Source organism: Thunnus maccoyii, chromosome 22 (genome assembly GCF_910596095.1).
Source record: "Thunnus maccoyii chromosome 22, fThuMac1.1, whole genome shotgun sequence".
NCBI lineage: Eukaryota > Metazoa > Chordata > Actinopteri > Scombriformes > Scombridae > Thunnus > Thunnus maccoyii.
The window spans coordinates 22,699,983-22,724,700 of NC_056554.1; the positions used below are offsets into that span (position 1 = coordinate 22,699,983).

Below are 24,718 nucleotides of genomic sequence, written 5' to 3' on the forward strand. Positions count from 1 at the left end.
CAACTTCATGTAACTAGAAGAAAAGTCAGGATCATCAAAGTTAGTAGGAATTATCATCTGGGAACCATGAATATCTGTACACAATCTTGTACCAATCCATTGAGTAGATGCTGAGATAGTTTACTGGATAGATGAAAACTCTGATATGCTGGTGGCACTAGAGGAAAAGTCAGTAGGATTCATTCTCTGTGGATCAGATTATTGTTGCTTTTTTGACAGCTGTTATTGGATTGAATGAACTCTTCCTAGTGCTAAATATATTTTCAGGTGAAGTCCACTGATTCAAATATTCAAAATGGGCAAAAGAAAACTGCTGCAGAAGAAAGAAAAGAAATACAATGACAGTTTTTGAATGAGCTCTGGTGAACAGAAAAGTGCAGTGTTGGAGGAATAACACTTTATTAATTAGTAGATAGACATATATATATCAAATATTAACTACATACATACATAAATAGAGGTACATAAACATACAAATATCCTCATATGAACAAACTTGGTACTGCAGACTTTTCTCAATGTCAGTCACTGTTGGTTTGAATCAGAGACACTTTAAATATCTCCTCGTCTAAACTAATCTCTCTTTTTTAAAATTACATGATTCTCAGTGATTTAGCGTTTCATTTTTTAAATACAAGGATAATTATCATAATACAATTTCTATTCCAATCAGGCCAGATGTACAAAGATTCCTCAGCTTGGTTAGTGAAATTAAAGGTGCAAATCACAAAAGGCATTTCAGACATGAAGTTGTTTAATCAGAAGGAGATAGGAAACAAACAGCTGGGATTCAGTCCCATTAATTATCATAAACATTGCAGAAAAGACAGTATATTTTTAAAAAATCTCATTACATATTTGTAGATGTAGACATTTATTTTCTTCCTTCATCTTCCGTTTAAAACTGACTAATGTGACCGATTTGTTGGACCTGAGCTCTCAGAAGACTGTGTGTATGTAATTATTTGTGCTTGAACCCTGGGGTATCCGTTTGCAGGTCTAATTATTTTTCATGTTTTGTTTTTTCAAAACACAAAATAATTAGGTCATGAAAACTTTCTTATGATTGTTTTTTTGTGATGATGAGAAAATGGTTTCTGACCTCCAGAAAAGGAGGATTAGTCTAATTAATTGTTGTTTTTCATTTTTTTCATTTATTTAATGACTTTATTGACATTGTATATTGAATATTGTTTGGACCGAAGGGAAGGCAGAAGGCAGGTACTCAAAATTAGATGCAGGAATTTGTGGGGTTATGCATGTTAGATTGAAAATTCTGTCGACTAAAGTAAAATGGTTTATCGCTGAAACTAACAATTTTCAAACGACTAATTGGTTTAATCAATTGATCATTCAAGGACTAAAACGGGGGAATGTTTCATGCTGAAATGCTGCTCCCCTTCATCCTCTGAGGACCAAACATTTTAAACTTTATAACTATATATAACTATAAAGTCATTAGCATGTGCATGCTACGTATTGGAAGAAGACCACTTCGACTTTAGACAGGAAACCTGTATATGTACGTACTATTCTCATTGCATTTTTTAAAAACTAAAAGACTGTTGGCCTCTAAATATTGGAATGTTACTTCTAATGTCAATAAAAAGCTTGCGTGTGGTTTCTTTTGCAATTTTGTCCTCTAATGCTCCGCAAAGGACACATGGAGCCCATGCTTTCTAGAGAAAAAAACTGCAAAATTCAGAAAATATTTCAGCAATAGAAGGCAATTCCTAATTGAAAGCTGGAATGACTGTTTTGTCTGAGGGTCCATGAAACAGTTATTGTATTTCATATTGGAATGTAGCCTATATCTGCTGTGTATAGGGCACTTTGCATGTTTATATTGGAATGGGTCCCCCCATCTCAATGTGGGATTTATGCTGGAATCTGGCCTTTACACACCTGAATTAAATTGGAATGCATTCTCATCTAAAGTGTTTGAATGAACACCTTGGACAGAATTTATTATTAATATTGGAATGCAGCCACTTTAGAAATGATGATGAAATATAATGTGCTTTCGTAATGGAATGTGTCCTTTTACCACCACATCAAATATTTTCATATTAGAATTCAGCCTTTCATACTCAAAGACTAGAAAGCAGTGTCTGTCTGTCTTCATATCGGAATGCAACGTTCCTTCTTTCATGAGCTAAACCTTTGCTTTGGAAGACCATCTGTTTTTCATATGGGAATGCATCCTTTCTGTATGACTTCATTACTGGAATGTATCATCTGGTTTTCTTTCCAAATCCAGAAAAGGAGGAAGGAGTAGGAGGCACTGTCTAGACTTCATATTGGAAAGCAGCCTCACATTGGTTATCTCCAGCTGGGTCTGGTGGCCTTGCCTGAGTCCCGAGAGTGAGTGGACTTGTCAGAAAAGCTGCCGCTATTGTTCCGCCGGTGGCCTTTAGGGGGAGCCAGTGAGTCATGAAGTGGTGAGCGAGGAGCTGCCCTGATGCTCTGAGTCCTCCTCAGTGGTGAGGAGGCCGAGGAGGGCAGGTTGTGTAGATCTGAGGATTTGGAGGGGGTGGAGACTCTCAGTGAGCCTGTTCGGGTGAAAGGCGTGGAGGTGCTGGTTGGGGGGACGGAGGAGGAGGAAGTCTTGGGGGAGGATTTAGGGGACGAGTCTGAGCCAGTGTGGGCTGAATGAGGAGGAGTAAGGGTGGTATGGGTCCGTCTGAAAGAAGAAGAGGCGGTGCTTCGGGCAAAACCTGGAAGCAGTGATGATGAAGGGGTAGTGGCTTTATGCAAAGGGGTGGCAGGGGCACTGAGGCTGCCTCCTCCTCCACTTCCTTCTACAGCCTGATTGAGTGCCCGCAGAGTGGAGCGACACATCTTCTCCTCTGGCTGGGGTTTGGGTTTCATTAAGGGCCTTTGGGTGGATGGCTTTCTTTCCTGGTTCTGCTCTCTGGCAGACGATTGAGTGCCTGGAACTTTCTGATCCTTTGGATCCTTAGGGTCCTTGTGGATAATGGAGCGTTGGGATGGTGGAGCAGTCGAGGGCCTCCCTCCTTGTCGGAGGGAGGTGCTGTTAAGGTTGGCGACGTTCAAACTGGAGGGCGCTGCAGTGCTGGAAGAACCTCGGTGACCAGGAGGCTTCTCAGGATGTTTGCCCAGGGATGGAGGACCTCGGCTGGTCCTTGAAATGGGCACAACCCGCCTCATGCCTTGATTCTCTGAGTTGGTGAGTGTGCGGACAGGTTTGCATTTGTTGGTGTTTGGGGTTGTGTGTTTAATCCCAGCCAGTCGAGTTTTAGAGGTAGCGAGGTTCTTGGTGGATGGTTTGGACAATGTAGCAGCTTCTGCCTTTCCATTGGTGGAAGGAGCTGCTTCTGTATTTTCACTAGTCATGTGAGAATGAGCAGTCTTGTTTTTGCTCTCTGTTGATTGCTCAGGGGGGGGTTCCAATTTTCTCTCCTCACTGGTGGAGCCCTCTTCTTCTTCTCCTTTATTGACTGGTTCTTTAGCATCTTTAGAGGCATCTGCGGTGATAGTTAGACTGGAAGATGCCGGCTCTGCTGGTTGCCACCTCTTGGAAGATACGGTAAGTGGTGAGTCGTCACAGCGGGAGACAGGCACTGGTTGGCTGCTGATGGGTACAGGCACTGGCGTCTCATTGGCTGGCTGAGGTTCTGAAGGCGTGCGATTGGCTGGGGCAGAGGAAGCTTTCTCATTTCCTCCTTGATTGTCACTTGTACACTGATTCCTCTCGGTTTGTTCAAGTGTGTTGTCAGTGTGTGTGTGCTCACCAGCTGCCTCGCACACACCAGTCACACACCATACAACCACCTTGTCCTCTCGGCCCTCCTCTTCCTCTCTCTGTGATGAGGAAGAACTTGTGTCAGAAATTAAAACACCAAATTTTTCTGTATTCCCGATGTGGGAGTTAGTCTGTGCCTCCTGGACTTTGGATTTGTCCACTCCCTTCTCTTCCATATCTGTGATTACCATATTGTCCTGGTGATATCCCTGGAGATGACTGTGGTGTGTGTTCTTGTCGAACACTTTCAGCTCAGGAACCAGTGTGCATTTTTCTAAAACCACTGACATGTTGCTGTTTGCAGCACTGGGTTTGGGTTTCTCATCACAGGAGACAATTTGTCCACTAAAATCCTGATCAGCTCTTGATTTTTCAGCATTGTCATTCATTGTAGATGTTTCCCCCCTCAAACCAAAGTACGTTTGATGGTCTGAAGTTGTTACCTGGCTGCTAAAACCCAGACTGAGTCGATCTTTGCCATTGTTGTTGTGGTCAGATTGCTGGTTCAAATCAGAGGTAGGTTTGACTGTAACTTTATTTGTGGGATTGATGGTGTCAACTTGAGTCTGGGTAGCATCATTGTTGAGGTAAGTGGTGGTTGTACGGTGTGCGTTTGAGTTTTTTGGACTCCTAGGGGTCTTGGGAGGTGAGGAGGGGGTTTGCGATGCTATCTCGCCTGCCTGAGACTGCTGGTTTTGGGGGAAGCTGAATGTTGTCACTCTCAGATTTCGAGGCCAAGTCTGAGGGGAGAGTCCTGGACTTCTAAGCCCAGATTCAGGTGAGGCTGATTGGAAAGCTGTCCTTGCCTCTTCCTCTCCTCTCTGCTGGGTGACTTTGTGGTCAGGGGTCGCCATTCCGAGGAGCATGCTCAATTCACGCTCAGCAGCAACGGATGGCGAGCTGGATGGAGAGTTCCGGGAACGCCGTAGGCTCCCCGAGCGCCCCAGAGGAAAGTGGGAGTTGTTTAGAGGTGAACGAGGGCTGAATCTAGGAGACAGGAGCTCCATCAGCAGCCCGGCCTCGTCGTGGCGTGACATAGCAGCTGACATGTCTGTCTCGCTGCTGCAGCGCAACCCAAAGGCTCCTCCCACCTACAACAGGATTACATAGTTTAAATTCATTACTAGTCAAGCAGATTGAGTGTATTTATATTCCAGCGTTTGGTTGTGTGTTGTCTTACCTCCTCGCCCCCCGACCAAGAGTGCCTCTTCTGCTCCTCCAGCTCCTGCAATCGACGGCGACGGGCCATCTCTTTAGCCTCCCTCTCCATGTTCTCCTTTAGTGACAGACAGACAGGAGTGAGTCTTATGCAAGTCTTTCATTTTCACTTCTTAACTGCTCCTTTTTATCTTTGAATACCAGGAGCCAGTTGCAGCAGCTGTTCGCATATTCAAACTTAGCCTCATTATAATATAAGTGTTCACTAAGTGCAGATTTAAGCATCAGTAAATTAAACCCTGTTATATCACACAAACTAGTTCTTACATAGAGTTTAGTTGTTGCTAACTATTTACACCCACTAACTGTCAGGTAGAACTGTTGCGTAAACTTGCTAAATGAACCAACTGAAGCTAATATTAGCTTGCTAATATCTGACTTGGATTGAAGAGTAAAAGAGGTAATATGGAATATGGTTGACATATCTGACCTGACACTTTCATTTTCACAGAAAAACACACTAAATCTCAAATTACAAAACTTTATGTCAATAACTTTAGACTAAATAACCAAATAACTAAGTTTATTTAGCATAGCTTAGCATAATCAGATATTTCCCTCTCACTGTAAACTGCGTGAATACTCCTAATTCTAAAACACACATTTTTCTCCAGATATGAAGATATGAATAAAACGGTATAGAGCAACAATTAGTTGATTAATCGATTGAAATGAAATTATTCAGCAACTATTTTGATCATTCAACAATTGTTTTAGCAATTTTCCAAATTGCCAAAAACTCTCTAGTTGCTGTAAAGGTGTTATTTTTGGAAGTTATGTTACAGCTCATGATGCTACAGTGACTTCCTGTTTACATAGCTGGTTGCTTCTTACAGATGTTTCCTTGCAACATATTTACAGATTACTTAAGTGTAGACAACACATTTCTTTTAATGGTGTAACCCAAGTTATTAAATCACTAGTTTGAAACTAGTTAGCGGTAGGTTAGTTAACTAGTTGTTACTGAAAACTTGGGGACAACTTTATGCAAACTTAGTGATGGATTTATGAACTGCTGGTGCAACTCAATTGGGCAACTGTCATATTTTCAGAAACAGTATGGAGTTGCAGTATGTCACACTGTGAACTTTGGCACAGATTACAGCCTGCGATATGGACACACAAGCACTTCCCTACATCATGACAGGATGCCACAGTAAAATGTGTTGTACTCACCACAATAATGTGTGGCATGTAGCTTTAGATCTAACCAGCTCACTGAGACTGCTTCCTCTTTTACTTTTAAAACTAATTCATCAATAAAAAGGCATAAAAATTCCCCACCTCTCCTCAAATTTTTGCAAGCAATGAGTTGTGACAAAAACCCTGCTTCTAACGTGAAATAGAAGTGGAAGGAAACATTTGCTTGTTTAAATAAGTGGACAAGATGAATTTTCAAAATGTTTTTGACCAAATATTCTGGCACTGATCATGTAAAAAATTTTTGATGGTTTGTGTTTCGGTGCTTTTAGAGGAACATTCAGTGGTAGAAGCATTCATTTCATAAGTAAATTAATCACATTACAGCTCTAAACTGTACTGCAGCACAGTCGATTACAACATTAAAGCTATATCATAAAATTCATAACCATTACTAAACATATCACAATACTGATATATGCCAGCTTTAGTGTATGTTGTTGTTTATATTTAATTGTGTGTACCTTGACAGCATCAGTGAACCTGGAGCAGAAGGTGTGGAAGATGCTGAAGCAGTCATCCAGTCTGAACATGTCTCTGTCCTCACAGAAGAAATCAATCAGCTCACTGCCTTCCTTCTTCAGCTGCTGCCGGCTACCACGCAGCAAGCATAGAGATGACGTTGCACACTGAAAGACAGAAAAACAGAGGCAGACAGGAGAAACTTCAACTTTATTATTATCCTGCAGGAAATTTAGTTTGTAGGCAGGTGTTAACACAGAGATCACAGGAATGCACTGATGACAATGAACAGCAAAAATCAATAATCAGATATAAGACATAAAAGATAAGATATAAAACAAATAAAATACACAGTATAAATAATAAAATATACCCATAAAAATAAAGACTGCAACAGATTCAGCCAAAAATAGAAACATTACTGCCATACATACATTTAAGAAACTATTTGTGGGTACATACTTGAAAGTTTGAGACATAATTATGTGTTTAGTGATTTTAATTGGTGTCTAATTTTATAAATGTATATGGACCTTATATGTGGGTGTAAATGGTTTTTTATTTGACCATTTTAAGTTTTACTACCCAACTAACTAGCTATAGTTTGTGTCTATATGTTGGCTTGTCTGGCTATCTTTGTGAGGGCCTATTTCAATTTTGACTCCCAGCAACATCTTTATTAATATTATCAAATAACCTCCAACAATAAGAAGCAAATGTGTTCACAGCCAGTATGAGGGATAATATCAAAGACATAATTAGACATTTGAAAGAAAATAATAGTACAAAGAACAAATATATATACAAATTAGAGAGAAAAAAAAGTTTCTCTGCTTTCCAAAAGGGTTCCCATTCTGGTATAATCACATGATATTTTCATTATTTGTACATCTGTGTTGAATTCAAAAGTATAATTCACAGAAAACAGAACAATCAACCTACAGTATGTTAATTTTAAACCATCTTAGTGAGGACATTTGGGCCGTTCCTCACAGCCTCAAAGAGCTGTTTGAGGGTGAAGACTTGGTTTTGCTGGTCAGGTTACAAATAGTTACCTGCAGGAAGCTGTCCAGTTGTTGCAGCAGTTCTGTGTCTCTCTGGACGCTCTCCTCTACTGAGTGTGTGCGCGACGTCAGACACTGCAGGTCAGCATCCAGCGTTTCCAAGGAGATCCTACAAACAAACAAAAAAAGACCATTAAAAACAATAAATATGGAAAATATTCTGAAACTGAACTATACATTACTCCCTTTCTGCATTTTACACCAATCTACAGGTTTAAATTTGGCACGAAATCTGCTTTTTACCAGCAGAGGGCGCTGTTACAGAGCAAATGACTTTTAAGTTTTCAGAGATTTGAGGTGATGAAGTGATAAAGTGAGTTCTTACCTGGCTGCAGTCTGAACATGAATCAACTTCAGTGGAAACTCCAACAGTTTCTCGTCTTTTTTCTGTGCTTCCTGAAGGAGAGAGAAGGAATATTTAATTTCTAGAGTTTGTATTTAAGTGCTTTCTGTGGTCTTGTTTTCCTAAATGATTTATATTGGGGTCAATATTAAGATCAGGACAACGCTTTATTTTACAGATCCCTTAATTTTATGCAAATTTCCATGAATTTATTTTACATAATTGCAGATATTTTTTAAGTATAAGTTGGCGGGTTTCATTTTTTTGAATATTTTACAGAAAGGATGGTGCAATTTGGTACAAATTATCAAAGAAAAGTGTTAAGTTGGTTTGGTTGTACCCACTCATTTATATTTGGGTTGTTACTTTGAAAAAAATCTTAATAAATTAGACTCTTAACAATTACTTAACTGACAGAAAATTCTCAGTTTTCAGTGTGCAGTTTTGTACACACTGAAAACTGAGTAATTTCTGTCAGTTAAAGAATTATTAAAGAGTCTAATTCATTAAGAATTTTTACACTTACATCTGCATTATGTATGAACCCAAATACAATGAATCAGCACTTACCAACTAAACCAACTTCACACTTTGTCAGTTTTTTCTTATAATTTTTACCAAATTGCACCACCCTCTCTGTAAAATGTTCTAAAAATTAACTGTTAAATACTTGCAAATTACTCAGAAAATTTCCAGGAAGTTAATATAAAATTAAGGGACCTGTAAACTAAAGTGTTACCAATATTAGCAATTTTTTTGTTACTGACCAGAGCAACAAAGTGCAGTAGGTTCATGCCCGGCTTGTTGGCCTTGGTGTCGGCCAGAGACAGGAGGGATGACAGCTTGAAACCAACTGCGTTTCCTGCATAACCTCCCTGCAACACACAGAAACACAAAACAACACAGCAAATAAACACAAACAAAATTCTGTACATGTAAAGGCTGCAGCACAAGATTCTGCATTTCACATGAAGCGGCTTCTGTTTGCTGTAGATTTTGTGCTAAGTGACAATGAACACTAACAGAAACCACAACTGGCTATAAAAGTATCTTAACACTGGTGAGCATTGAGGGAGAAGGAAGAAATTTAATGAGGCAGTTGAACCTTTTTGGGGTGTTTTTTGTTTATATGTCTAAAAACTAATATGTCTGAAGGGGAGTTTTAAAAGACGGCTAGACAAAAACCAACAATAAAAATAACTTCAACTTTGGACTAGAACAGAAAGTAGAATCTTCTGATCCATTTTTTAAAAATCAAATCCTCACATCAGAAAGACTAACTTAACTAACTATCTTTTTGGAATATATATTGATTTTTTGTATTTTTCCTTTAGACCCACATTGTTATTATTATCATTTTATCATTATAATTTCTATTTTTTATTTTAGTCACTGATGTTTATTATTGGGAACATACTGTTTTGTTTTGCCTATCATGAAAGGTATCAATATATTGATATAAAACTGATGAAAATTAAATAAATAAGAGTACATTAACACTAAATACACCTTTTTAGTTAACAAATTACATGCAGTCACATGTATTTAATCTGATTTCAAGGCAATAAATTATGCATTGCACATTTGTTGTTTATTGCAACACTTTTACATCCATACTGTGGAGGTCGGACAAAAGCGGCATGTTTAATGTCACTTCCCTCCAAATCTGTGCCCTAATCAACTTTACATTTATGTTTTGAGACAGGATAACCTCCATATTCACACCGACTACCTTGTGAACCTTATGTGGTCAGTTTGACCTTGCTTCCACAGTAATGGCATTTACTTTTTCTTTTCTAATTATTCATTATTGCTGTTTTTATTCCTTTATACAGTCTTTAAGTCTCTCACTCACAGCATTGAGGATGTTTCCAGCCTGCAGCACCAGATGAAGAACAGCATGGAGCTCCTCACAGCACATTAACTCTGGAAGAGAAGAAGATCAAGTTGTTTATTTGCATCACAACAAAGGACAGACAAATCCAAAAACATCACCTGCTTCAAATCAGGAAGCAGAGACATAAATGCATAAATAAATAATGTGGAAAACATCTTCACACACACACACAATAAAAAAGATTACCAGGAGTGTATAATCCTAAAATCCCCGCGTGCACCAGAGAGTGTGTGTGTTGTCACTGGCAGCGTTAGTGTGTGAAGGGTTAGTTAACATTCATGCAGTTATCAAGTTCACACACGCTTGCTAAAAATAGCAAAGGTGTTATTGTGTCGAATGTGTGTGTCTTTGGGGAGGAGAGTAATTTACCGGTGATGTCTCACTCTGTTTGTATCATTTGTACCAAAGATGGAGACGAGAAACCAACTCTGTAGTAACTAAGTACATTTACTCAAGTACTGTATGAATGTGAGGTACTTGTACTTTACTTAGTATTTCCATGTGATGCTACTTTATACTTCCACTCCACTATATTTCAGAGGGAAATATTGTACTTTCTACTCCACTACATTTATTTGACAGCTTTAGTTACTTTTCAGGTGAAGATTTGACACAATCGATAATATAACAAGCTTTTAAAATACAACACATTGTTAAAGATGAAACCAGTGGTTTCCAACCTTTTTGGCTTTATCCTTACGAGACTTTACAGAGTTGTTGAAGCTTCCAACAACATGCAGATGTTAACTGTGAGAGCTTAAAGACAGAGGCCCCATGCAGAGAGCAGTAAACTGACGAACTAATGATGCTGCGAGGTCGTTACCTTTGGTGGCAGAGCGAAGGATCTTAATGTTATGTTTCATGGCGTCACACGCCCCGGGAAACTCTCTCTTCAACAGCATGGACTCAATACGGACCGAGTAACTATAAATGGAGATAAAAATAAATGAAAACCCTAAATCTTATAAAGATACGAGCCTGAAAGACAGAGAAGGGGAGCAATAGTGGATTGAGAGGTTGATAAAAACAAGATAAATAAAACCATAAATACACAATAATTCCATCTTATAATAATAGTCATCAACAAAAATGTATGTTGGACACAATTTTCTATGAGTCACTATGTTTCACCAAATTAAAACTACATTTCCCACCAACCCCCACTGCATCACATTCCCCGACTCCCGCAAGTGAATCAGATTTTGTCGTCTTTTCATTCTTTCCACCATCTGCTGTTACCAGAAACCCTGAAAGCTTTAAGCTCCATTTGCTCTGGATGAAGTCTTTATACTTCATTTGGATCCCCTTTAGCTTTCACACAGCGGCTGCTACAGTAAGCTTTAAGGGAGCCGATTTATCTTATTTATTGGTTCATTTAACAGGAAGCGCACATTAATAAAAATGATTTAAATGTGCAAGTGTGGCCAAGAGGCTATTTTTTTATGGACAGATGTTACAATATCTAATGTAATACTAAAAATAAAAATAAAAAGCAGTTCACATTGTATAAATGAAACTATTACAATTAGGAACTGATTTCAGAAATGATAATTAAATTCTACATCAAAAACAACCTAAATGTACCGTCAAAAGACTGCTCACTGATGATCCTGTGTGCTTACAGAACTTAAGGTAATGTCTACAGATTGATGTAAAATTGTAAAATAAAATAGGGAGGGAGGGCTCACACAGTTTAAAGGATAAGTTCACACTTTTTGAGTCTGTCTTAAAACAACAGTCAGGTGTCCATATGAACAGTGAAAGAGGTTTTCCTCGCTGTAATCATTCCTCCTGTTCATACTGGATATTAAAAGATCCTTCAAATGTGCTTTCAATGGAAGTGATGGAGACCAAAATCCACAGTGTGTCCACACAGTCATTTAAAAGTTGATGTGAAGCTTATATGAGTCTTCAGCAGTCTGAGTTAGTCATATCAAGTGGATATCTGACACATTTACAGTCTTTTTAGCATCAAATTCCCTCTTTGTGTTTCCTCGGACAGTGTTTCCCTATTGAGCTGCGGTGGAAGTATAGTAACAAAAAGAGGGACTTTGGCACTAAAAAGACTGTAACGTTGAAATATATCTACTTGATTTGACTCATTTGGACACTGAAGCTTCATATTAGCTTCAGATAAACTTTAAAATACATTTTTGCACAGAAGGAGGACTGTGGATTTTGTCCCCCATCACTTCCATTGTAAGTGCATTATGAAGGGATCTTCTAATGGTCAGTATGAACAGGAGGAATGATTACAGCAAGAAAAACATGTTTCAATATTCATTTGAGATCCTGATTGTTGTTTTAAGACACCAAACATGAGCTGTCTCTTTCTTGGTTCCAGTCCAGCGGGGACCTTTATTGCATCATATCCACTCATTTTCCTGCCATCAACTTCTATAAACTCTCTAATAGATTAACATGTCTACGAAAAGACACTGCGCTTCTTCAACAACAAAATAAACCCTTTGATCACCAACATTATAAACAAATTAATGTAATGCGATTATAAGGTCAGAGGTCACTTCACCTAGACAAAAATCTAAAACAAGATACCACTCTGGTCTTTAAACTCGCACCTGGGGAGCTGAATCAGCAGGTACACGAACGAGTCGGCCAATGAGAGTTTAGAGACGTCGCCTTGGTACGCCTTCAGCTTCATCACCTTCAGGAGAGAAAACAGATGAGACACAAACTGACACGATGACATTAATATGTGTGTGTGTGTGTGTGTGTGTGTGTGTGTGTGTGTGTGTGTGTCACCTCCTCAGTATCTGGCAGCAGTTTCAGCAGCTCCCTCAGAGGCTCCGCCCCGTACGGATCACTGTTTCCATGGCGAATATCGTCTACTATCACCTGATTGGACCTGGAGGAGAAAGAAGATTTCACATTTAATTAACAGTAAGAAATTATTCCCAAATAGTTCTGAAATCATTACCAACAGAAAATTAATCATTTCAGTCACTTGTCAAGCAAAAAAATCCAAAACATTCTCTGTTTCTAGCTTCTCAAATGTGAGGATTTGCTGCTTCTCTCTGTTTTATATCATTGTGAACTAAATGTCTTTGGTTGGTCTGACAAAACAAGACATTTGGAGACGGTATTGGGCTTCTGGGAAATTGGGAAGAGCATTATTCACTATTTTCTGATATTTTCCAGACAAAAAAAACGAACAAATGGACTAGAGCTGCTACGATTAGTTGATTAATCGATTAGTTGTTCCACAGCAAATTAATCTGTAACAACAAACATTAGCTGGTTGCAGCTTCTCAAATGTCATACATGAGAGTAAACTGAATATCTTTGGGTTTTGGATGGTTGGTCAGACAAAACATGACATTTGAAGACGTCCTCTTGGGCTGTAAGAAATTATAATGGACATTTTTTTTTACTATTTTGTGACACTTTATGAACAAAGCGATTAATCAATTATGAAAACAATCATTCGCTGCAGCCCTAAAATGGACAACTGTATTTCAGAGCATTTCCCTCCAAAAGCTGAGTTTCCAGTTACTGAATTGTATCAGCTCTGTGCTCAACTTGCATTACGTGGCTGACGTCAGAATGTTTTCGTTAAACTGATGGATGGAAAATAAAGGCCAGCCTGAACCCAGATGGAGATCATGGATACTGTACAAGTGGCCGAAGTGAATTTCCTTCGCAGGGTGGCTGGGCTCACACTTAAAGAGAAGATCCAACATCGAGGAGATCGGGGAAGAACTGCCGGTCTTTGGTATCAAAGGAGACAGTTGAGGATGGCTGCCGGACCCCAGAAGGATTTATTTATCAAGTCTGGTTGGGGAATCCTTCAGGAGCCCATCAGAAAGAGCTTGAGGTTATGGCTGGGTACTTTGCTTAGCCTGCTGCCACCCTAACCCAGAGGAGTGGTGGAAAATGGATATATAGATGGAGAACTCAAACACACAAGCTCATCAGCTCATGAGCCGTTAATGTCAGCTACAGATGAGGTTTCTATAAAGGTGCTTAACAAGAGAAATCCTTTCATACATACATTACAGTGTTATTGTGCAGGTTTATTAGTGAGGTATTATCGCAGTGAAGGCTGCTTGTTAACGTCCAACTACAATCTATAAGTGTTTTCAGGTGCAGTAACTGAACTGTTTCTAGAGAGAATGGGAAATCATATATATCAATACTTATATAATACTTATATAATACTTATATTTATTGGTGGCTTATGTGCTTGTTTCTGGTTCATACTGTGGCTGTCATACATGCTCTCGCTCCCTCATGCCTGTATGTCTCTCAGTGTGTTTGGTAAGCACTCAGTCTGAACATATTGACACAGTCAATACAACATAAACACATTCAGGACACTTAATGATCCCGTTGCCCTCCCCTTATGTCACTGAAACACTCTGCTGCAGTATATGGACACCATTTGGCTCCCTCCCAGTCTGTGCTGAAGCTTCATATTAACTTCAGATAAACTTTTAAATAAGGTTTTGCACAGAATGGCCAGTATGAACAAGAGGAATGACTACAGCAAGAAAAACCTGTTTCAGTGGTCATTTGGGCTCCTGACTGTTGTTTTAAGACAAACTTGAAAAATTGTGAACCTGTCCTTTGAAGTAATTTGGATGACAGATATTCAATCAATTCTTCTAACTCGTAGTGCTGTGACATCACCCCGGTCCTCTGATGTGATGCAAACGTGGAATTAGTCACATGTCAGGAGCGTGTCTGTCTACATTCTTGCACAACATGCCAGCATAACCACATCTATTTACCCACAACACTTTGTGATGAGGGCGAGAAGACACATCACGCCAACACCCTTTCTGTCAGATTGTTACCCCGGGGCGCGTCCTACAAGAGACATTATTCAAACGCAGATCTATTGAAAGCATCTTCAACTTATCGACATGTAAACCTCCCATCCTGACTGGACAAGTGTGTTCATCAAAGCCATTCAGTGTCCATCAGTCCAGGTCTGCTGTTTGTCTCCCTCGTAAAATATCTGAAATTTCTTTAACTACAAAAAACAGCTGCTGAAATGTGATTTTTAGAGAGTGTTTACATTTGCATTTTGCTCTATCAAAACCTTCTTATTCATGTCAGGGATGCTGCAAAAGATGCTCATACAGAAAACAGGTTTGCTGGCAACAAAAGCTGAACCAGGCTTGATATTAAAGGAACATTTCGAGAAATACACTTAATACATGCTTTCTTGCTGAGAGTGAGCTGAGAAGATTGATACTGCTCTCAAGTCTGTACAGTAAATATGAAGCTACTGTAAGTTTTGCTTAACATAAAGGCTGGAAACAGAAGGAAACTGTGTTCAAAGGTAACAAAATCCGCCAACAAACACCTATAAAGCTCATTAATTTACACGTCATATCGTGTCTGTTTAATTTGTACAAAAACTGAAGTGTAAAAACAAAAATTTTATGGGGACAGATTCAGGCTAAATGTTTCCACCCTGTTTCCATTCTTTATGCTAGGCTAAGATAACGTGAGCATAGTAAAGTGATTATTGTTGTGATAACTTTCCAGAATTGTAAAATTCTGTCTCATAGTTCCATAAACTGCTCGGTAGTATTTTGACATCTGATAAGCTTTTTAACGCGTGTGATATTTCAATGTAAATAGCCATTTTGGTTCTTGTTTTATTGAATTCTGGAGTAATTTATTTGCCTTTCATGTTAGAAAATATTCAGGCTACAGTGGAAAATCTCAATGGAGGTGAAAAGTGTGTGTGACTGTGTGTGTTTGTTGTAAGAGTCACAAAGTGAGGCTTACCTCTTGAACTGTTTGAGGAAAATCCCAATGTTCATCCCTCTCTTTGAGTCAAGAATAGAGACCTGGTTGGTAGAGAGACATATAGAGACAGAGGGAGAGAGAGAGAAAGAGAGGTAAAGGTGAGCAGTTTGAGGTCACACAGCCCAGGTGGAAACTGTCCACACACACTTCACCTCCTCCACACCTTCAACAAACAGCAGCACACACACCTCCTCTCTGATGTCCCTGAACGAGCTCCTGGCCTTCCCTCCTCTTTTGGGCGTGGTCTTGGCGTTTGACTGAGAGTCGTTCTGACCAAACAGCTCCTCGATGGTCTGGACATCAATCTGGTACTCCTGCTGCACCAGACCCTGAGTCCACAGGTTGGCCCGCCCCTTCACCTGTGACACACAAACAGAGGATATATGGATGTTCAATGTGCTTGAATATAATAAATGTGTGAATCAGTTTTTCAGAGACTTTACCTGCTCCGCTGGTATTGTTTTCCAGAAGAAACTCCTCACCCTCTTCTTCTTCCTCAGGCCTCCTGTGGGGTCTCCGAGTCCAGGGAGCAGAGATGGCAGGGGAGGAGGAGGAGGAGGAGGCAGACATGGAGGAGGAGGAGGAGGAGGAGGTGGAGGTGGTGGCGGAGATCCTCTTGTCTGGTTATCAGAAAATCTCGATAGAGGACGAGGAGGGGAAGGAGGAGACGTCGGCACAGCCACGGCAACGTCCTCCTCATGGAGAGAGAAACTCTCCCTCTCGTTGGCCGGGGAGACGCTGCCCATCACGTGCATTCTCACAGCCAGTTGACGGAGGGTATAGCAACAGACTGGATGGTCACCGAGCTGATGGGCGACCATAGTGAGAGGAGGGACGCTGAGTGTGGTGATGACAGTGAAGATGCGTCATCATGTTAGGAACATCAGAGGTCATTAAAAGGTCAAAGGTCAAATCCAGAGGTCAGCAGATACTGCGGAGAAATTAAGAAAAATCTAAATGAGGAAAACTCCAGAAACTTTGTAGAAGCTTTGAAGAAGCTCTGTCTTTTCTTAGACATGTTTTCTACATTTATTACAGAGTTTATAGTAGAGATGAAAGGAAAATTAGTGGAAATGATGCAATAAAGGTCCCTAGCGGACTTGAGCCGGGGAAGACACAGCTCATGTTCAGTGCTAAGTTAAAAGGACAGGTTCACAAAGTGTGTCTTAAAACAATAGTCAGGTCCCCAAATGAACACTGAATCCACTTATATTTAGTCATTTCAAAGCTTTTAATATGAAGCAGTAAAGCAGTAAATGTTGGGTTTGCATCGGCAGTAACTTAACACAACTCTGACACTGCAGCCCCTTGGCGGACTTCCAGAAAGCTGGCCAATCAGAACAGGGCTCATCAGGAGGGGGGCCTTACAGAGACAGGAGGGGCTGCATAAAGGCCAGTATAAGATAAATAAGGAGTTTTTTGAACTGTGAGTCATGCAAAGCTACTCTAGTGGAGTCCCAGAATAAAATTATAGAGCTGGAAATGAGCATAATAGGTCCTCTTTAAATTTTGATTGTAGGTTAGATTGATTATATCAGAAGAAGAAACTGTACTGCAGAGCTAAATGTAAACTGAGACCACAGCACAGAGACGAATGACTTGGAAAAATCCATTTGGCATGCGACCATGTTGGACTCACACTGACATTCTTCTGTTTTATTCATATTGACCAATGTGAGTGTGTGTGTGTTGCTTTCAAAAATGTCTTGTAATTATATGAATGTTAATTAAACATTTATAACATTACGTAATGTTAAACATTTCCTTTTGTGTCACGTATATTTGTGTGTGAGTGACTCTTGTCTCCATTGAAACCTGTTTGTTTTCTCTGAACGATCAAACAACTCCAGCTGGCAGTTTCTTCATCATTGTCCTCCTCACACACACACACACACACACACACACACACACACACACACACACATCTATCACACCTTCAGCCTCACCTTCTGTCTGTATTGTGGCTGGATGGCAAGTTGTTGAACAAACTATTAAAGCTGTAGAAAAGTTCAGAAAACATTAAAAGTCAAGAGTTGATCTGTTGTTATTGCAGTATATAAAAGAGACAAGGATACAATCAGTCAACTGGTATTAATAAATGTGTTGCTGATGGTGACATTTCTACCAGTCAATTATCTTTATTACCTTAAACCATTTTTTTAATCTGTATGTCCATCGGTTTTCAACACAGGACAAATATATGAATGGACAGAGGAGAGTAAATATAAATAAATATAATTCTGAGCATTAGTAATGTCATAAAACTATTGATAAAAGTTAATATTAATGGATTTTGTCACTCCTATTATTATTATTTGTGCCTTGTCTTTGATTTGGGGGATAATCATGCTCTCAGTTCCCATAGTGCTTTGATATAGCTGCAGGCTATATTTGTTTACATTTTGGCAAATTGGCGCCATTAAAATAAGCCAAATTAGCTATTATCACTTCCTGTTTGCAGTGTAGCCATAAACATACATACAAACATACGTATATCTTGATTAGTATTTTCTAGATAAATTGACACACCTGCCAAGTCACATTGCGTCATTTACGAGTTGAGTTGAGTTGAGTTGAGTGCGTTAAAACTTTTGCTTTTCTCAAGCGCTGAAGTGTGTCGACACTGAGAAATAGGTGTGTTGTATGTTGCCCTTAAAAGAAAAACTCTGGTTGTATTCTATATTTTCCTTATTGTCAACAAATCCCATGAAAAGACAAAAACGAACAATGAACTGATCTACTTACAAGTGTTGTGTGTATATCCAAAGTCCGATACATTATATGTGCCGTAGACCTCCATTGTTTGTCCAAAAACTATTAAAAACACGTCAATGACAGAGGTGACATGCTCCTTCATTACCGTCAACACACACACTGTATTTGGACTCAACCCCACACATACCATCCTGCTGCCAAAAGTACTCAGTAAGTAAACAAACAAATGTGTATTACTCCGCCAATGAAAATAGTCCCTAATAAAAGCACTATTTCCTCCTGTTTGAGTAACGTTTAAAAACTACAGTGCCCAGCTGTTTTAAGAAATTACTGAGCCTTTTTGAAAAATGACAGTATACAAAATGTGTGCAACAAAACCATTGCGAGTATAATTGTAGCACTTAAATGTTTTAACCATGTAAAGCACTTTGTAACTTTGATTTAAAAACTGCTGTATAAATAATGTTTATATTATATATTATATTTGATTATTTAGTGTCTAAAATGTTGAAAAGAAACATTCAAAATATTTGCTTATACAAAACATCATCAGTCTTATCAAGCAACTAATTAGCTTTTCCCATAAAATGTGGGAAAATAGTGAAAAATGTCTTCATTTTTGCTTGTTTTAGCAGACCAACTGTGTGAAACCAAAGACATAACACAGAGACATGACGCAAATCCTCATATCAGAGAAAGTTGGTAGTTTTGCTTGAAAACAGACACATTCTCAATTATCAAAATTTTTTGTTGATCCGTTACTCGTTTCAGTAACACATTGATGAGCATTTCTCATTTTGTTTCTACCCACAGATGTTTATATCTGAATAAGGCCACTTCATTATGGTGACACTTGTATTTTCTTCTCACAATAATGAGCAAAAACATTCACTGTAACACTCTGTAATAACTGCTCTTCTGCTTTGTTTACTCCACTCTGCACAGGAAGAGGATCGTACCAGGAAATCCGTATATGGCTGACATCGCATTCGGACTAAATCCCTGCACTGCTAAATTATTTAACACACACACACACACACACACACACACACACACACACAGGCGGAGTCCCCTGTGTGAAATTCTGGATACATGTCAACAAAGATATACACTTCCTGCTGATGAATTAAAGATGTGTGTGTAAGTGTGTTACATAACCTAATCTCACATCTCTGTTTGATTGCCCGATTTCTTCCATCAAACTTGCCACTTAATCGTGCTAACAACCCGGCCTGCCCAGTGAGTGAGTGTGTATGTGTGTGTGTGTGCAGTGGTGAGTTACTGCTGCAATAAGTTCTGGTCTGTACTGACCTGATTACTGCTGATCCATTTATTTATTTGGGGAAAGAATGGCAGATTCAAACTCCATTTAAAAGCTAAGAAGTTTAATGCTGCCTTGCTCATAGGCAAAAATATGTGATTTGTCGAACATGACTTGACATGACAAGCTGTTACACAACTAAAATGTTAAGTTTCATGACTGTTAGTTTTTATTTTTATATAGTTTTTAAATTCTTTTCCACTTTAAATGTGCCAAGATTAACATGTAAGTTCAATAGCATCCTATTCACTCATTAAGTTCCACTTGTTTTTGTATTATTGGCAGACATGCTATAGCTAAAAGGTAACGCAGTCACATATATTATGTATCTGTTTGAAGCAGGGGAAGAATACAAACATTTTGAATTCTTTGAAAAATATATATTTAGATTAATTTTTAATGAGCATTCAAGGGAAACAAATCGTTGTTTCATCCTGTGAATAAACAACAAGATGCACATATTTAAAGATTTTTATATTTTTAGCATTACAAGAGTGCAGTGTAGCTTTAGTTTAATTTTTTTCTTTTTAATATCCATTTCTGGCTCGTGTCAGTTTAGAAAAACCATTATGGTAGCAACTTGTGCAAATAATGTCGATAAAACTGTCTTTCCATTAAAATAATTATTACTTGGTGACTTCATTGAGCTGAATTTACCACCACATGTTCATACTTCAGAAAACAGCTGAACTCATTTTATAGGTTTGATGCATTTGCTAAAAGGAAAAGTTAACTAAATTAACAGAATTTGCAATGGAGTTTGGTGTGTCGTTCTCTCTCTTGTAGGGAGAGAGTACAAGACATGTGTGTGTGTGTGTTTCAGATGCCAGGGCTGGGGTTGCCATGTCTACCATGGCAACCAGTCAGAGTGCTACTGATTGTTGTGGTAACAGACCTGGTTACAAACAATGACAGTTTGTTTACTTGGCAGACAACAAAATCGGGGTCGCAGTGGGTTTTTTTGTGTGCGTGTGCATGTGCATGTGTGTGCGTGTGCATGTGTGTGTGTGTGCATGTGTGTGTGTGTGTGTGTGTAAACCAGTGGGTCAGATTATTAATATCATCCCTTCATCTTCAAAGGTTCAAAGGCTTACTGTAAACAAAAGGTGACGGGCTGCGATTTAAACTCGAGATGACATCATCCAATCACGCGACTCCAAATGTAAAAATAGATGGGGCCAAACCGCTGACCCGGTTCACACGAAGGGCCCTGATTGGCTAACGGGGTCACAGGGTTAATGAGGAGTCAGAGTGAACAAGACGCAGTGATGTGTGAACTCAGTTTGACAACTTTGTTACTACTACTGTCAACAAATATTACTACTACTGCTAACTTATACTACTACTACTGCCACTAATACTATTACTACTACTTATACTACTACTACTACTAGTATACTGTTAGTACCACCAATACTACTACTGTTAAATTACAGTATACTACTACTACTGCCAATAATACTACTACTAGTGCTGGTGCTTTTACTACCACTACTGTCAACTAATACAATGGGTAACACTACTGCTGCTGTTTGTGGATCCATGATGACTCTGTTTTATCGCATTTTCATTGAATCAGATTTTTCTTTTTGCACTGTACTGTGGTATGTGAACCTCAGTCTGTCCAACAAAAATGGATTAAATTGTCTTGTGAAAGTGTCCAGTAAAGTTACTGGAGTGGGCCAGGTTCAGCTCTCTGACATCTATAATAAACATTTTCTCAGGAAGGTTGAGGTTATTCAGGCTCACTAAGACCATCCTTTGTTCAGGGAGTTTGAGTTACTTCCATCTGGTTGTCTTTTTTAGGGTACCAGTTGTAACAACTAAAAGGTCTAAATCATGCTTTGTTTCAGTTGTTTTACTTAAAGGTTATGTCTGGAGATTTCTGTATTTTTCTTATTGTTAACAAACCACATTTACAGAGGCAAACCAACAATGAACTGATCTACTAACAAGTATTGTGTGCGTATCCAAAGCCTGATATATCTTATTCCTCTGTGCCATAGACCTCCCTTGTTTTCCGAAAACTATTAAAAACATGTTAGTGAGCCACACTGCTGCACTGGGTGACATGTTCCTTCATCATGAAGAGCTTGGTCACGTTAGTTTGTTTAGAATCCACCATTGGAAGTGACTCTGAACACCATTGGTTGACGCAGGGCAAAGGCTGGTGAAGAGGCTCCATTTCAAACGCATGCTGCAACACTGAAGTCTACTCATTCAGAAAAAGAAACTTCTAATTCGCCTGAGCTGTGCTTGTGTGTGTGTTTGGTGAGCTGACTGCGCAATTGTTAGTTATCTTTTCTCAGCCAACCCAATTATGATCCCTTTATACATCCATCTCTTGCCTTTGCTCCACATTCCTACAGCGTCGGCTCTGACCTCAATACAGAGAGAGAGAGAGTAGGGAGAAAGAGACAGCCCACGGCTCTGAGATGGGAAAAAAAATGAAGTGACGACTCGTGAAAGACTGGTGGTGAAAAAATAGACAAAGAGTGAATGAGTAACTGACAGTGACAGTGCATGACAAAACTTAAATCCACCATGAAAAATCCCTCCCCTCTCTGTTTTCTCCTGTAATGATTTTTCTAACTAACTGGCTGCTTTACACACATCAGAGTTTAGACGATGGTATGAAACACTGTCATCTGTGTGTTTCCATTATGAAGGAACATTAGAGAACAGTCTGATAGAGGATAATAAGCAGAGAGCCGGTCGAGCAGGATTGTCGTTGAGGTTTGTCCGTGGATGTAATTCAGCTACGTTTGCAGCATGGCTGGGCATTAAAACCATGCAGGCAGGTAAAAATGAACTTTACAGGTTACACTGTAAAAAGTGATACTCTGTTGTCCTAAAATCTCCTTTTGTGGCTGGTAAAAGCTGGAATTCAGTAAGTTACAGTGGATTACAATAAGAGTGGGCAATAGAGTTACAAAGTGGGAGGAGATATTTCGGGAAGTAAAAATTCCATTTATTATTCTCATAGACAATGTTATGTGACTCATAGTTTTAGCATTTCTGCAGCTTTGATATGCATCAAACTCTCCCGCTTAAATCATCAGTACAAAAGGTGAACAACAATATCTGGTTCTTTAGTGAAAAGTCAAAAGGTAAAAGACTGTACTTAAACATTTTGGGCTAGAAGTTAACTACGGCTCCCAAGGTGCATTTCAGCAAGAAATAGCCAATCACCAAGCTTAAAATTTGGTCACATGTGCCTTTATCGGTGGGTAGAAGCTAAAGATTACGGTGTTGAGAAAACTGATTTAACAGTCTACAGAGTGAATCAATACAGTTTAAATTACTGGGTCACTTTTGAGTGAATTCAAACAACTATGGCTACAACTTGTTTACAACTTCAGCAAGATAGCGCCCGTTGCTTCTTCTCCAATGCAACAGCCACCGAGGCTCATGGGGTATTGTAGTATTCTTAGCTGTCCACCAAAATCAAGGACAAAATGTAATTTCTCAGAAACAAAGTTGAAGTAACTGAAACTGATGGTCATAATATAATCCTATAGGATTGTTACATTATCCAGGAGAGTCCTGAGTTTCTATGTGCAGTAACATCGAGGAAATCATTTAAAGAAATATTTGAAATGGGAATACAGAATGGGGAAAAGCACTTCCAGAACTAGCGGCCCCTCACATTTCGCAACTCTATATGGATAAAATCCTCTATCGGCAGTACATGTAATTTAACACAGTGATGCCAATAGATTGTGATATCTGGAAAATTAATTGAGAAACTGTTTATGGATACATCAATAGGAGATTAATTTCTGTTTCTGGCCAACTGCAAAATAAGTACCTGCAAAATCAAAGTACTTCATCACATTGATGCCCAGTAAATGCGTTTATATGCGAACTAGTATCCCTGTTTTGATCATATTCGGGATATGGCGTTTACATGGAACATGAACAGGGGTTGAAATTAATACCCAACAATCCCCCAAATGTGGGTAAACATTAACTGTGACGTGTAACATTGTAAAGTTACTTGCAAACTTGGCTGGTGATGAATCAGCTGCAAAACATAACCAGGTTACTCCAAAAACCCGATAATATCCAGGATACTAGTGCGCATGTAAACACACTCACTGTGTTAGAAGGTTGGGTTAGCTAGCTAGTTGGCTAGCTAACAGAGGCTAGCAAGGAGAAGGGGCAGGTCTTTGACTAACTATTATTCAGTGCGAAATTTAAATTTGTTAAGAGTCAATGTCCTGCCCCTGTTAACAAATGTAAAGTTATGTGGCCTTGAGCTAAAGTTGGCAGAGCTGGTTTTATGGACAGAAATCAAACAGCATTAAATTCGGGTTTAGTTACTTTTAACAATGAACTTTGGCTGATATAATATGTCATTATTTGTTTGCTTCATGTCAGAGCTTTCAGTAAAACAAAAATCTCAAGGTCATAATTACTACTTGGATGTTGACAAAGATGTCTTATGTAATTTATTGAAATTTTATTGGAATTTATTGAAACTGTTCTGGAACAAGATACAAATCCTCCACACCAGACTCCAATACTCCAATACCATACAACAAAACAACATCACAATATACTTCAGTGTTTCCTCTATAATAGTACAGGCCTGGTGGGCCACCAGGCCAACGAGAACCCCCGCAAGGCCAAACAATATTTTTTTAAATGCCAAAAATAATGCCAAACATCCATTCATTTGCAAATCAATAGCCTTTGGGAGCCTCTGAGCAGCGCTGTTTGGAAACGTGAGTCAATGTCTGTGTTGTTGCCTGGGAAACTCCAGGTAGCATAACTCCTTTTAAGGAATAGGGCAGTGATAAGTGAGTGAGTGGTTAAGCAAGAGAGCGAGCGTCAGAAAAGTGATAGTGAATGCGAGCGGAGCAGTGGAAAAGGTTAGCAGTAAGTTGTCAGTCTGGTAGTAAATGTACAGTACAGACTACAGCGTGTCAGTTAATAAATGCTG

General features: G+C 39.1%; 1 protein-coding gene across 2 annotated transcripts in view; it reads right to left on the reverse strand.

The window, feature by feature from the left end:
* Positions 1-294: 294 nt before the first annotated feature.
* The window catches only part of LOC121889571 (FH2 domain-containing protein 1-like), a 32,905-nt gene continuing 8,481 nt past the window's right edge, over positions 295-24,718 (reverse strand). The window contains exons 1-14 of one of the 2 annotated variants that reach the window (XM_042401616.1): positions 17,681-17,742; positions 16,178-16,665; positions 15,923-16,093; positions 15,714-15,775; positions 12,714-12,816; positions 12,530-12,615; positions 10,774-10,874; positions 9,909-9,979; positions 8,821-8,928; positions 8,036-8,106; positions 7,702-7,819; positions 6,649-6,813; positions 4,947-5,042; positions 295-4,857 (exon numbers count right to left, since the gene is read on the reverse strand). In XM_042401616.1, coding sequence (XP_042257550.1) covers positions 2,323-4,857; positions 4,947-5,042; positions 6,649-6,813; positions 7,702-7,819; positions 8,036-8,106; positions 8,821-8,928; positions 9,909-9,979; positions 10,774-10,874; positions 12,530-12,615; positions 12,714-12,816; positions 15,714-15,775; positions 15,923-16,093; positions 16,178-16,555 — 4,065 coding nt within the window. In that variant the 5' untranslated portion in view covers positions 16,556-16,665; positions 17,681-17,742 and the 3' untranslated portion in view covers positions 295-2,322. Of the gene's footprint in view, positions 4,858-4,946; positions 5,043-6,648; positions 6,814-7,701; positions 7,820-8,035; positions 8,107-8,820; positions 8,929-9,908; positions 9,980-10,773; positions 10,875-12,529; positions 12,616-12,713; positions 12,817-15,713; positions 15,776-15,922; positions 16,094-16,177; positions 16,666-17,680; positions 17,743-24,718 lie in introns of those variants that run through there. The other variant, XM_042401615.1, reaches the window with a different exon arrangement.